This window comes from Orcinus orca, chromosome 19 (assembly GCF_937001465.1).
Source record: "Orcinus orca chromosome 19, mOrcOrc1.1, whole genome shotgun sequence".
NCBI lineage: Eukaryota > Metazoa > Chordata > Mammalia > Artiodactyla > Delphinidae > Orcinus > Orcinus orca.
In genome coordinates this window covers 19779098-19793046 of record NC_064577.1, presented here as the reverse complement: position 1 = coordinate 19793046, position 13949 = coordinate 19779098, and the positions used below count along the sequence as shown (strand labels likewise).

At 54.5% G+C, this 13949-nt stretch overlaps 1 protein-coding gene across 7 annotated transcripts in view; it reads right to left on the bottom strand.

Moving 5' to 3' along the window:
• The window catches only part of TOM1L2 (target of myb1 like 2 membrane trafficking protein), an 83083-nt gene extending 69168 nt beyond the window's left edge, over positions 1-13915 (bottom strand). For 4 of the 7 annotated variants that reach the window (XM_049701990.1, XM_004266774.4, XM_033422689.2 and 1 more), the window contains exon 1: positions 13756-13914. In XM_049701990.1, coding sequence (XP_049557947.1) covers positions 13756-13807 — 52 coding nt within the window. In that variant the 5' untranslated portion in view covers positions 13808-13914. Of the gene's footprint in view, positions 1-13755 lie in introns of all 7 variants that reach the window. The other 3 variants (XM_033422683.2, XM_049701989.1, XM_049701991.1) reach the window with 2 other exon arrangements.
• Positions 13916-13949: the final 34 nt, after the last annotated feature.

The following is a 13949-nucleotide window of genomic DNA, read 5'->3' as shown; positions in this document are numbered from 1 at the left end:
TGTCCGCCCCCGAACCAGGCCCCCGCGGACACCCAGAACTGTGTCCTCCCCCAGCACCCCCCTCAATCCATACAACCCTGCGGGGGACCAGCTCTGGGAGCACCTCCTGTTGAGCCCAGCACAGCGCACACTCCTCTTGTCAGGACCCCCCAGACTGCTCTTATTTCTGGTCTGCCTCCTGCGAGAATGCGGGTTCTGGGGCAGGGCGAGGCCACCCCTGATGGCCCCCCCCAATACAATGGGCGATCAAGATGAGGTGGCCGTTATCACGATTAGTGACTTTAAAAACGCGGCTCTGGGCTTCCCTGGTGGCGCAGTGGTTGAGAGTCCGCCTGCCCATGCAGGGGAGACGGGTTTGTGTCCCGGTCCGGGAAGATCTCACATGCCGTGGAGCGGCTAGGCCTGTGAGCCATGGCCGCTGAGCCTGTGCATCTGGAGCCTGTGCTCCGCAACGGGAGAGGCCACAACGGTGAGAGGCCCGCGTACTGCAAAAAAAAAAAAAACCGCGGCCCTGGGTAGATGGGCGGGCGCTGTGCCGGCTGCTGGGAGGGCTGCCCAGTGAGTGGAGAGGTGAGGACGGCAGGACGCTGAGCAGAGGGCTCCTTCCCGACCTTGGCTGAGACAGCCTGGCTGCAGCGCCCTTCACGTGTCCGTAAAGCCCATGGCTGCAGCAGGCTTACGCGGGGCCTAAACATGCTGTAATGAGTTCCTTCCAAAGGTGCCAGACAAATGGAAAACGATAGCGACAGCTTGCTGCTCCCCTTACCTCCGTGCCTGCAAACCTAAAGAATATTTATGATCCGTGGGATCAGAGATTTGGTGTCTTAGAAGCAAAGAAAGGTCACAAAATGAACTGACGCAGACCATCTGCTCCTGGGAGAGGGTAGAGACGCCGTATTCATTACTCTCCCAACGCACAGCACCTGCTTCTCCCGCGAAAATCTAGGCGCCAACATGATGATTTTTATTTAACTTAGAATAAAGCCGACATCCCCCACGGGGGCGAACGCTGAACGCAAACAGGCTGATGCGCGGGCAGCCTCTCAGGACGGGGGCACTCGTGCCCCCCGTACTTGATTCTCAGCCACAAGGTTTAACGGAGGAGAACAAATGCTCAGAGGTGTCCGCGTGGTTGCAAGCGGAGAGGAGCTTCCCTCTTCCTGCATTTTTCATGCGCCTGCTGCTCCTGCCATTCCCATCGCCGCGCTCCTGACATTACAGCAGATGCCTCGGCCACCGCAGTAATCCCTCATCCTCAGAGGCCAATGGGAACGTACGGTTTCCCATTCATCAGGGCCACGGACGCCAGAATCGCTCATCTGACCTTTGCAAATACCAAAGGGTGGATTTAAAGGAGAAAAAGGTAATGCAAGAGTCTTTAGCTTTCCTTTCAAAGATGACTTTATCTCGTTAGCCAAGAAACAGTGCCCATAGGATGAACACAGTTAAAAACTGGGTAGAAAGAGTCAAATTGTAAGGGAGGTGGCTACCAATGTTTCAGCATACACACGTTCCCTGATGAATGATTTAACATATATTAAAAATATAGGGCTTCCCTGGTGGCGCAGTGGTTGAGAGTCCGCCTGCCGATGCAGGGGACACGGGTTCGTGCCCTGGTCCGGGAAGATACTACATGCTGCGGAGCGGCTGGGCCCGTGAGCCATGGCCACTGAGCCTGCGCGTCCGGAGCCTGTGCTCCGCAACGGGAGAGGCCACAACAGTGAGAGGCCCGTGTACCGCAAAAAATACATATATATAAATTTTAAAAATATATATATATATATATATATACATTTATATATATATGTATACATGGCTCAGAAATCTCTGGGCACAGGATAGAAAACAGTGTCAAGCTGGGAATGAACAGCTCTCTGAAAGGACACACACACACACACGAACGTAAATAAACATGGATTTCAATGCCCAACACCAGTTGGACTCCACTAGACAATAAAGAGCTAATTCTGCCGCAAACCACGGACGTGCGCTGAGAAGGGGACAGGCCCACATCACAGCAGAGCAAACTCATTATCAAGCTTCAGCACACACTCGCCCATTTTCCCTCTATTTTTAAAAAAAAATTTTTTAATTAATTAATTAATTTTTATTTTTGGCTGTGTCAGGTCTTAGTTGCGGCACATGGGCTCAGCTGCCCCCCGGCACGCGGGATCTTAGTTCCCTGACCAGGGCTCGAACCCGCATCTCCTGCACCGGAAGGCGGATTCTCAACCACTGGACCACCAGGGAAGTCCCTCCCTCTTCTTTTAGCCTGTAAACCTTAGTCAATGTTGATATTTTAGGAGCAAAAGTGACCCCTTAATAGTCCACGGAGATTTTCTGTGGCTCTGATTCGGCACCGCACAAAACTAGATCCCAAGTAATCTTCACGAAATGGAGGACTCTGGGTTTTTCCACTTAAAAAAATTAATTACAGAGAACTTGGAGGACAGAGAAGAGAAGGAAAGCCACGCACATTATCATGCCAGCAGGATGGACACCAGGATGGATGCCCCCAGCCCTTACCTAGGGGGTGGGTGTGGGCCACGGCTCTCCAGCCAGCCCACGGGGAGTGCTGAGCAAATTACAAAAAAGTGCCCCTTTTGCAGAGCGGGCGCAGCCCCAGGGCACAGCCCCGGACTTTCCGCTTGGTCCATGTGCCCCTGCCGAGAGTGGGCTGGGCGCAGGGCCTGGTCCCCCCCAGCAGCTACATCTCCCCGCATAACCTGCCGCCCACACCAGCCAGGCCATGAGATGCGGTCACGCTGATCCTGGGGAGGGGGTGGGAGGACAGAGCCAGGCCTGTCCTCCCACCCCCTGTGGCAATGCCACGCAGGGGTGGAAATGCCGGGCGGGGCGGGGGCGGGGGGGCCGTGAGGGTGGACTGTCCCAAAGAGCAGGTGAAGCCTAAGCAGGCGGAAGCCGAGGGGCATGTGCAGAGGTCCTTGCTCAGATGCTGTCAGGGCACACTCCAGCCCGCCCCTCGGGGCCCCACCTGCCTCTCCCAGCGCCGGGAGGGGCGGTGCGGCCTGCCCGCCAGCAGGGCCCAGTGCACTGGCCATGCTTCCCAGCACCCGGCCCGGCAGGACCAGGAGGGAGGGCTGGGTGCAGGTGGGGGGAACGGCCCGGCCCTCGGGGGCTCCCGGGGGACTTGGGGAACCAGCGCCACGAGGCGCCCTTCTCTCACGCAAATTCATCTGGCATTAATCCGAAGTAACATAAAAATAACGAAAATAAACAAGGACAGTGAAATCAAAGCCAGGTTATTCTAGCTGGATCCTGTTGCCTCCCTAAGGCCCCGGCCGAGGCCCCCCTCACCGAATTAGAACAGGGAGCAGGCAAGCTGGGGCACGAGACCCTCAGAGCACTGACTCAGTGTGACTGCCCGCCAGTCCCCGGTGGTCGGCGGCCCGCTCCCGGGGGAGCGCCCCCAGCTGCCGGGCACACCACCCACCTCTGGGCCTTTCCTCCGCCCTGGCCCCCACGTACGGCTCTCTGCTCTGCCTCTCCAGCTCCTCCCGAGAGGCAGGCTCGATGCCACCTTACTCAGACGCCCCCCGATCCCAGGGCCACCATGGTCCTCGCCGCAGGTGTCCCAATCACTCCCCGGAACTTTCTTCACGTGTCCATCCTGGCACAGATCCGACTGTGGAGGGAGCCTCTGAGCTGAGGGAAGGGCGCCTCGTGGCGCTGGCTCCCCAACTCTCCCGGGAGCTTAATAATACACCCCAAAAAGTATGCAACCTCTTCACACCCTTCAGGATGACTGCTATCAAAAAACCAGAACATAAAGTATCAGCGAGGATGTGGAGAAACTGGAACCCTCGTGCACCGTGAGTGGGGATGGGAAATGGGGCAGCCACTATGGAAACAGTACGGAGGTTCCTAAAAAAATTAAAAATACAACTACCACATGACCATACGAGACAGCAATTCTACTGCTGGGTATATACTCAAAAGAATTGAAAGCAGGATCTTAAAGAGAAATCTGTACATCATGTTCACAGCAGCATTAATCACGACAGCCAAAACGTGGAAGCAACCCAAGTGTCCAAAGATAGATGTGTAGATACACAAAACATGGCCTATACGTACAATGGAGTACTATTCAGCCTTAAAAAGAAAGGAGAGGGCTTCCCTGGTGGCGCAGTGGTTGAGAGTCCGCCTGCTGATGCAGGGGACGCGGATTCGTGCCCTGGTCTGGGAGGATCCCACACCGCGGAGCAGCTGGGCCCGTGAGCCATGGCCGCTGAGCCTGCGCGTCCGGAGCCTGTGCTCTGCAATGGGAGAGGCCACGACAGTGAGAGGCCCGTGTGCCGCAAAAAAAAAGAAGAAAGATTCTTTTCACCTGCTCCAACATGGGTGAATCTTAAAGACATTCTGCTGAGTAAAATTAGCAAGTCACAAAAAGACAAATACTGTCTGATTCCACCTATATGAGGTTCCTGGAGTCGTCAAATTCATAGAGACAGAAAGTAGAAGGGGGGTGCCAGGGGCTGGGGGAGGGAGAATAGGAGTTACTGTTTAATGGGGACAGTGTCGGATTTACAAGATGTAAAGAGTTCTAGAGATGATGGTGGTGATGGCTGAACAACCAGGTGAATGGACTTAATGCCACTCAACTGTTCACTGAAAAATGGTGAAGATGGTGAATTTTGTGTTATGTATATTTTACCATAATTTTTTTTTAAGTATGCAGAGAGTTGTTCTGTGCCCTTGAGGCTGAGTTATGGAGGCTAAAGGTCTGAAGAAAAACTGAAAGCTACTTTGATTTAGGCCTTAAGCTTCAGGCGTGGAAATGAACTTGTTCAACTCGCCCTCATCACAGGAGTTAACGGTCGGACGTGACCTTTCCAGAGTCACACAGCAAATCAGCAGCGGGGCGCCGGCCAGCCCCGGCCCTCCTGAGTCCTGTCTGGGAGCAGCTCCTCTGTTCTGGATGGAAGCCAGAGAGAGCAGGAAAAACAGAAGAGCAAAGGGGAGTTTATGAGCTAACTTTATCAACCACCAAACCGGGAACTAAATAGTCCCATGTGATTAGACTAAACGTGGTTAACTTTGAAACAAAACAAAAGTTTTCATCTTCGTGAGCTGGAGTCATTCATGATGTGACGGACTTACCCTGAAAACCAAGTAACGTGTTTTCCCGTGTCTTGTGAGCTAAGCTAGCAAATTCTCAAACCTGAAGAGGGGGTCACAGGAACACCCCCAATTTACAGCCAGCTGGTCAGAGGTGCTGGTGTCTGAAGTGCGGCGGTCTCGTGGGGCTGAGCCGTTTCCCTGCGGTCCTGCAACAACCCCAGGCAGGCAGGCAGGTCGAAGTGAATCGAATCGGATTGGATTGGGGATGCCAGTTGGTGTCAGAATTGGCTAGCATCCAGAAAAAACCCACACATTTGGTGTCAGAAGTGTTGTTGGGGTAGGGACTGCCCTGGCAGTCCAGTGGTTAGGGCTCCGTGCTTCCACTGCAGGGGGCACGGGTTCCATCCCTGGTCGGGGAACTAAGATCCCGCATGCTGCGCTGTGTAGCCAAAAAAAAAACCCCCAAAACAAAACAAAAAACAAAAAGAATTGTTGGGGTAGAAACAGCACAGACCTAGCCTATCTGGGCCTCAGTTTCCTCAACGGTAGTGGTGAGGGGTTTGGATCAAATGCCACGAAGGCCCTTCCAGCCAGAATTCAGTGGTTCCTGGAATCGCTGGTTGAAGTTTCCGGAGTTAACTCCGCCTTCCGACACCAGGCAGCACCCTCCCCAGGCCGTGTTTCCCACAGTGACAACGCCACGCCGGGAGCCCGTGTGTAGCGGCAGAGAACGTAGCAGCATCGCTTCCGGGCCCTGGCCTTGTTCCCAGCTCTCAGAGGCCCAGTTCCCTGAGAGGAGGGACCAGGCTCTCTCCATCAACCTCCACTTTAAACCAAAACCTCAAACAGAATTTTGGACGTGCCCCCCAGACTACAAGGCCTGCGCTTCAATCCTGATTAAAACAGCAGCTGGTGATGCCTGAAAAGAAAGCTGGCCACTGGAGAACCTGGCATCTATTCATCCCTCTTCCTCCTCCTGACACTGTGGATCCAAAGCACATCCGAAGAGAAAGGAAAATCCACAGTGAGAGTCTTGGTGCACTGCCTCTCACCGAACTCTCTGGAAACAGGGGTGACAAGGACACTCTGCACCGACTCGCACTGGAACCGGGTGAACAGCGAGTAATGCTAAGGCCGATCTGAACTTGAGACGACTATTTCCAGATTTTCAGCCCTAAGTGCATCTACTCAACCCCACAGACAACTCCGGTTGAGTGGGTAAGGGCCCTGGCTCTGGAGCCCACAGGCCTGGTGCAAGTCCCTGCGCTGCCCCTTGTTACCCCAGGCCTCCGGGAGGGACTCGCCTGCTGAGCCTGTCTCCTTCTCTACCAGACGTGAGTGACTGCGCCTGCCTCGCGGGGCTGCTGCCTGTGGGGCCCTCAGCCGGCACCTGGTGAGGAGTGAGGCCGACCAGCACAGCCCGCGTCACCCTGCCTGTCCTCAGGGCACGTGTCAGACTCTTCTGAGAATCAGGGCAGGACACCAGAGGCACAGGCAACAAGAGAAAAAACAGATACGCTGGGTTTCATCAAAGGACCCAAGCAACAGAGTAAAGAGGCAATATTTTCTCCCCCTGGGGAGAAAATCTAATATCTAATAAGAGGTCAATATCCAACATATAGAGAGAATTCCTAAAACTCAACAACAAAACCAACCTGATTAAAAAATGTGCAAAGGATGTGAGTAGACATTTCTCCAAAGATACACAAATGGCCAATCAGCACATGAAAAGATGCTCGGTATCAACTCAAAACTACAGTGAGAAAACACTTCACAGCCATTAGGATGGCTACTTAAAAAAATAAATAAATGACAAGTTTTGGGGAGAATGTGAAGAAACTGGAACCCTATGCACAGCTAGTGGGGATGTAAAACGGTACAGCTGCTGTGGAAAAGAGCATGGCGGTTCTCCCTCCAAATATTGAAAACAGAATGACCACATGACCCAGCAATTCCACCTCTGGGTTTATATCCAAAAGAATTGAATGCAAGGACACGAACACAAACATGGGATATTTGCACACCCATGTTCACAGCAGCAGTATTCACGACCGCCCAAAGGTAGAAGCAACTCAAAGGTGGATGAATAGATACACAAAATGTGTTCTATACACACAATGGAGTATTACTCAGCCTTCAAAAGAAAGAAGGGCTTCCCTGGTGGCGCAGTGGTTGAGAGTCCGCCTGCCGATGCAGGGGACACGGGTTCGTGCCCCAGTCCGGGAGGATCCCACATGCCGCGGAGCAGCTGGGCCCGTGAGCCATGGCCGCTGAGCCTGCGCGTCCGGGGCCTGTGCTCCGCAACGGGAGAGGCCACAGCAGTGAGAGGCCCGTGTGCCACAAAAAAAAAAAAGAAAGAAAGGAAAGGAAACTCTGACACCTGCTCCAACATGGGTGAATCTTGCTGAGTAAACAAGCCAGGCATAGGACAAGCACTGCATGACTCCATTCACGTGAGGCCCCTGGAGTCGTGAGATTCATGCGAAGTGGAAGGGTCGGGGGCATCAGGGCCTGGGGGGAGAGGAGGGGAGTTGGTGCTTAATGGGGACAGAGCTTCAGTTGGGCAAGATGAGAAAAGCTCTGGAAATGGATGCTGGTGATGGCTGCACAACAAAGTGAATGTACTGAATGCCACTGAACATTCTGAAACGGTCAGAATGGTAAATTTTCTGCTATGTGTGTTTTTCTACAATTTTTAAAAAGTAAATAAACAGCTACAAATAAAAACGAGTGCCCTCATGGAAGACGAGTCTAGAAGGTGTGTGGGAAATACTATAACATAGTAACACATTTTGCTTTTACATACAGTGTCTCAGTGATCGCCTTAAGGACCCTGTGAGAAGCGACGGAGCAGCATTTTTGTCACACACACCCTTCCCCGTGTCCAGTCAGTGGACCCACACGCAGGCAGCTGCTCACAGAGGCAGAGACGGGGCTGTCTCCAGCCAAAACACAGTGCCCGTGGTGGAAGAGAACAAGCAGGCAAAGGGCACCTAGAAGGCTCTGGAACTCACAGTGGATCAGCGAAGGCCACCTCTTGTCTACAGGCTCCAGGCCAGGCTTGCCGTCTACGGGGCAACAGGACGAAGCCCTGGAGCTCAGGCCCTGGGTGTGGAGCACGGCTCAGCCCTGGGCAAGTTGCTTAACTCCTCTAAGCCTCCGGTCCTCACCTGTAAAATGGACATGACACCCCTGACTTCATGGAGTTTCCTGAGAAAAAAATGTTGAATGAGATAGCGTTTGTACAGCACTTCGCAGGGTGCCTGGCACGTGGTGAAGGGCCAGTAAATGATGGCTACTATTTTTAGCTTTGAAAGATGCTAAAAAAATAATAATAATAACATTGATAGAAAGGAACCTTTGGAGTGAGTAACTGTGCAGAGCAGACTGTACCACGTGCTGTGAAGGTCACGGGGAAACAGAAGGTACACATCCTGCCCTGAAGAAGATAAGGCAATAAACAGGACAGGACGCAAGACAAACAACAGGAAACAGCACAGCAGGAGGAGGCAAGAGTATGTTAGCTGTGCTGGGGACCCACACACGTTCTCTCCGCTAGTCTTCACAAACCCTGGAGGGTGAGGGCAGAGCCAAGTGAATGCCTCGGATAACACACACGGTGAGTTCAGAGAAGAGACAGCACCACAAACAGGCTGGTCTAGGAAGGCTGCCTGGAGGAGGAGGCAAGTGCTGACAGCCAGGACTGGATGGAGGAGATCGGAAATTCTTCTAGGTCAGGAGGGTTGGAGGGAGCACTGAAATACGCACCAAGTCTGAGGCTGGTTTTTAACAGGCCCTTCTCCTGGCCATAACAAGCTGAGTCACCAAAAAAAAGTCTGAACGTTCTTTCTTTCTTTTCAGACTAGTAGGTTAGCCTAAAAATTCTGAGTGACTTATCTGCTAGGTCAAGAGCAACAGTGCTTAACCGATGCCCCTCTGGGCACTGTGTTTATACCCCCTTCATCAGCTGACATCCACCCCACAAAAAAGCAGGCGTACCGCCCAGAAATATGCTAAGAGCACTTACACAACACTGCATCTCCAAGGCTTGAGAAAATAGAGGGTCAAATACACAAGCACTCTGCTTATTTTACTTATTCTGTGAAATGAGAAGAGTCTCAAAGAGTTTGTAAGAAAGCACAGGATGGTGATTTTTCCCCCTTTGCATTTGCGTGTATGTTTCAAGCTTTCTACACGGGTCTGCACTGTTTCTTAACAGCACAGTTCTATGGGGCCTGTTAACAGCCCCATAGCGCCCCCTAAGCAGGGCAGCCCTCCCGCCAAGCCCTACGAGCCATCCTCTCAGCTCCTGTCCTCCTGAGCGGGAAGCAGGGGGGCAGGGAGCGGGCCGGCGCTCTATAACCATCCAGGCAGTTAAGAACAGATGCTCTCAGAACCCCACACTTCTTCCCGTGCTCCGTCCACCCACCTCAGCACCCCTCATCTCTACCGGGGGCTTCCAGGAAGGGCCCAACCCCGGACCTCGGGGAACTGGCATGGTGTGTGCTGATTCCCCCATCGGACCCCTGCTCTGCACACACGGGGGCTCTGATGGTCAGAGAGGAATGGCCTTTTGGGGGCTGCCAAGGGGAAATGTTCCCAGCTCTGTAATGACAGCTGTGCCACTCCCCTCCCTACAAATCACCCATGGCTCCCCAGTGCCACCAATGAAAGAGGCCAAACCACACGGCCTACATTCGAAGCCTCGTCAGTCAGGCCTGATGTCTGTCCACCTGGCCCACCACCGCTCCCCAGGCTGGCGTTACCACCACCCCTCCACACCCAGCCTTCGCTCAGAGCACCCTCCGAGCCTCCTCTCCTCTCCTACGTGAGCCGAATCCCACCCCCTGAGGGCTGGGTTCCTCCTGCCCCCGAGGTGCCCCTCCTCACCTGCCCCCCAGGGCAGCAGCTCCAGAGCCAGAATGCTGGGACGCTGGGTTGCAACTCCAGCTCCCTCGCTGCTAGCTGTGTGACCCTCTCACTGCCTCCGGGTCCCTGTCCGCAAAGTGGAAATAATAACAGTACCTCACTCACGGTGTTGTTCTAAGAATTAAAGGACTGCAAGATACACAAAGCACCTACTGCAGTCTCCGGCACACGGTAACAGTACGCAATTTTAAAAAAGCAAAACCTTTAACTAGGGACTTCCCTGGTGGCGCATTGGTTAAGAATCTGCCTGCCAATGCAGGGGACACGGGTTCGGTCGCTGGTCCAGGAAGATCCCACATGCCGCGGAGCAACTAAGCCCGCGCACCACAACTACTGAGTCTACGCTCTAGAGCCCGCGAGCCACAACTACTGAAGCCCGCGCGCAACAACTAGTGAAGCCCGTGCGCCAAGAGCCCGTGCTCCGCAACAAGAGAAGCCACTGCAATGAGAAGCCCGCGCACTGCAACAAAGAGTAGCCCCCGCTCGCTGCAGCTAGAGAAAGCCCACGTGCAGCAATGAAGACCCAACGCAGCCAAAAATAATAAATAAATAAAATAAAATTTTTTAAAAAAACAAAAAACCTTTAACCGTTATTACTGCTGCTGGAGGTGACCCCTCTGTCCTCCATTACCTTACTTTGTTTATCTGTCCAATCTTGTGCCAACGCTTTCTGTCTTACCTGATTTAGGTCCCTGTCTTAGCTCCTTTACTGGACTGAACGTCCTGGTAAGCGTTTCGCTTGGTATACAAGAGAGGCGATACAGAGCCCCTGAATGCATGAAGCTCCAGGAGGCAGTTCAGACCCCACATCACCCAATCCACGGCACAAGCCCTGCAGCAGAGAAACGCTGGTCCTCCTGCTACCAGCCTGCCCCCAATACTCTGGGTGCAATTAACGAACTACTCACCAATCTTTTCATCTAAATGAATCCAAACTTCACTCCTGGAAAAGGACGATCTGAAAACGTTTTCCGGCCAACACAAGGAGAACCGTGCACGTCTGCAGAGCACCATAGACCTGGCTCGGGGACTCCGCATATGCGACAGCCATTAGGACAGGACCATTTGAAACTTGTTTCAGAGGAGAGAGTCGGACGGCACGAGGAAGCACTCCGCCTTCTTCCACGCTTCTCGGCCCTCACACTGCGGCCCGTCCTAGCTCTGACCAGTGCCCTCCACTCGGGAGCCACCTTCCAGGACCACGGGCAGCGTGGATGCAGGGAAGGCACGTAACCACATCAGATGGAGCTTAGCCGCCGCCTTGCGACGGGCAGACCACGCGTTTGACCGAACATGGCCAGGGAGCTCGAGTGAGGCCAGGCACGAGGCGGGGTAATCGCGGCTCTACGGACCCCCGGACGGTGAGCCTGAGGCTCTGCAGCTCAGGACACCTTGGTGGGTGCGTTACCGCTACAGAAGGGCCCCTCCGAGCAGCTTTTTAATATCTGTATCCTGGGGCCTGGTACCCAATACGCACTCAAAACGCCTGCTGAAATGGACTGAGGGAATGGTTTAGGTAGAAGCCGCAGCGGCTGCTGAGTGAGGAAAATGAAGTCCAGAGAGACTAACAGTTGTGGTCAGCTACAGAATGTGGCCTTTGATGCCACCCACCCAGGACAGGGCTCCATCCTGGGCCCAAACCCAACTTGCCCCTGTTCCCCACAGCCACCTCTGCTCCACGCGGACTGGGGACCACTGAAGTGCTCACGCCCCCTGCCCGCCTCCTCCACCTGTCCCCAGGCACAGGGGGCCTCTTCTCTGCCGGTGCAGTTCCCACCCATCCTCACCAACGGCCCTCTGACTCCAAGACGCCAGGCGCAGGCCGCAGCTCCTCTGGGCGCAGTGGCGTCCTGACAGCACTCACGGTGCCCACGAGCACCGGCACTGCGTGGCCTCCTGTCGGTCGACATTGTCCCACGCATCTCTGTTCCCTCTCCTGACCCCCTCAACCCCTTGAGCACCGGGACGGCTATGAAATCCCAGCTCCCTCTGACCGGCTGAGCCATCCTTCCACCTCGCTGAGCCTCAGTTTCCTCATCTCTAAAGTGGGAAGGACAATAAAGCTTACTTTGCAGCGCAGCCGTAAGGAGCAAGTGATGGCTGTGGAACTGCTTCGCGTGAGGTATACCTCTGCTCGTGATCATTAGCTTTGTCGCTGTTGTTTTATTTCTGCACCCCCTCCCTCCCACCAACCCCCTAGCACATACCTTTAAAAGAACACTAACAGCACTAAATGCCGTGAGGGTCGCTTTTACACCGTCACAACAGCACAGAAGACACGTTAGATACTCACTCTGGCCTCTAGTCATTTATCTGAACTGAGCTGTGAAATTACCGAGGTCTGGCCTGCTGGCCAACTGGCAATGAGGAGGCTCCATCCTCTTCATGGTCAAGTGTTTTGTCCACAGGACGGTGGACGCGGGGCCTGATCACAGATGGGCCCGCTGTCCCACACAGCCTCTCCAGTGTGGGGATGAATCAATCTCCGCCCCCCACCAAGCAAACTAAGGCTCAGAAGGGCCGCACAATTTTCTCGGGTCCCACAGTTGAATCGGGCGAAGCAAAATTCAACTCAGGTCTTCCTGAGAGAAGCATCATGCTCTTTCCCCTTGCTATACACCTGTACATCCCTTACGTTTGTATGTTTTAAAGTCTCCTTTAACTTATACCCCTCATCAACTACCTTGGCATTTCAAAGGTAGTAACAGAGTCTCCTACTGTAAAGCAGACAGAAAAGAAAAAGAAAAAAAAATTCCCCAAGTTTACTGGCTCCCTCTCATAGCTGACTGGAATTCAATACCCAACTGAGAAAGGAGTTTCTGGAACATGGATGCAGTGAAAGAGCAGCTGAGGAAGAAGAACGGGGGTGGGAGCCTCGAGAAAGGTGGGGAAACACTCTCCAGGGCCCATCACCCCTCATCAGAGACGCTACACTACAGAGAAAAGAAAGGCTCCCAAATGCCAGTTAGCCAACGCGAGAGGCCTCAATAATTTCACAGGCCCCACTAAAGGCTGAAAAGTAAGCTGGACATTTATAAGTAAAGCAGGAAATAAACAAATCACTACAGCCTAATCCAGCCAAGCCCATAAGGACTCCAAAGGTCCGTGCTCATGAAAGACCTGTCACCAGTCCTTCCACCAACCAGGAGGAACCCAGTTTTAAAAGAAACCAATCAACATTCTAGACTGATCACACTTGGCATGAGCGCCCACCTTGGGTGAAAAGGCACGTTGCTTTTTCAGTAAGGAAATTCCATAGGGCGGGCCCTCTGGTGGTCCTTCACCTGCACCTCGGGCTTTCCGAGCCCCCCACAGGATTAGAACTGCCGAGTAACCCTCTACCTGCCACCGAAGGGTTCACCGCTGGCAGACTCAAGAGCGCAGGGGAGCGACAGTCACCGTGCAGACAGCAGCACCACGGACATCAGGACCCCCGCCTCTGACAGACGGAACTCCAGACCCGACAGGGCAGCGACTCGCACAAGGTCACGGGGAGAGTCGGCGGCAAGGCTCCCCGGCCGGGGCTCCGGTCGTTAGCCGGCACGGCCGCCCCCGCCCCCGATAGCCTCCCCAGGAGCGCGCCCGGCCTCCCGCTCCCCGCCGAGGGCGGCTCCGCCGGGCGGGCCCAGGGCAGGGAGCCCGCTGGGAAAGCGGCGGCCGGGCCGGGGCGGAGGACTGGGCCCCGCAGCGCAGGGACGCGCGGAGCACCGCCCAGGCCTCGGGGCGCCGCCGTGGGGGCCTTACCGAGGCACTGCCCCACCGGCGTGCTGAACGGGTTCCCCAGGAGGAACTCCATCTTGGGCGGACGGCTCGGTAGCAGCCCGCGCGCGTCAGCCGCCGGGTCTCCGCGTCCCCAGCGGCGTTCCCTGCCTGACTGACACTTGCCTCGGCCCCACCCTCGGGAACGCCGGTGCCTGCCCCTGGCCCCGCCCCTCCGG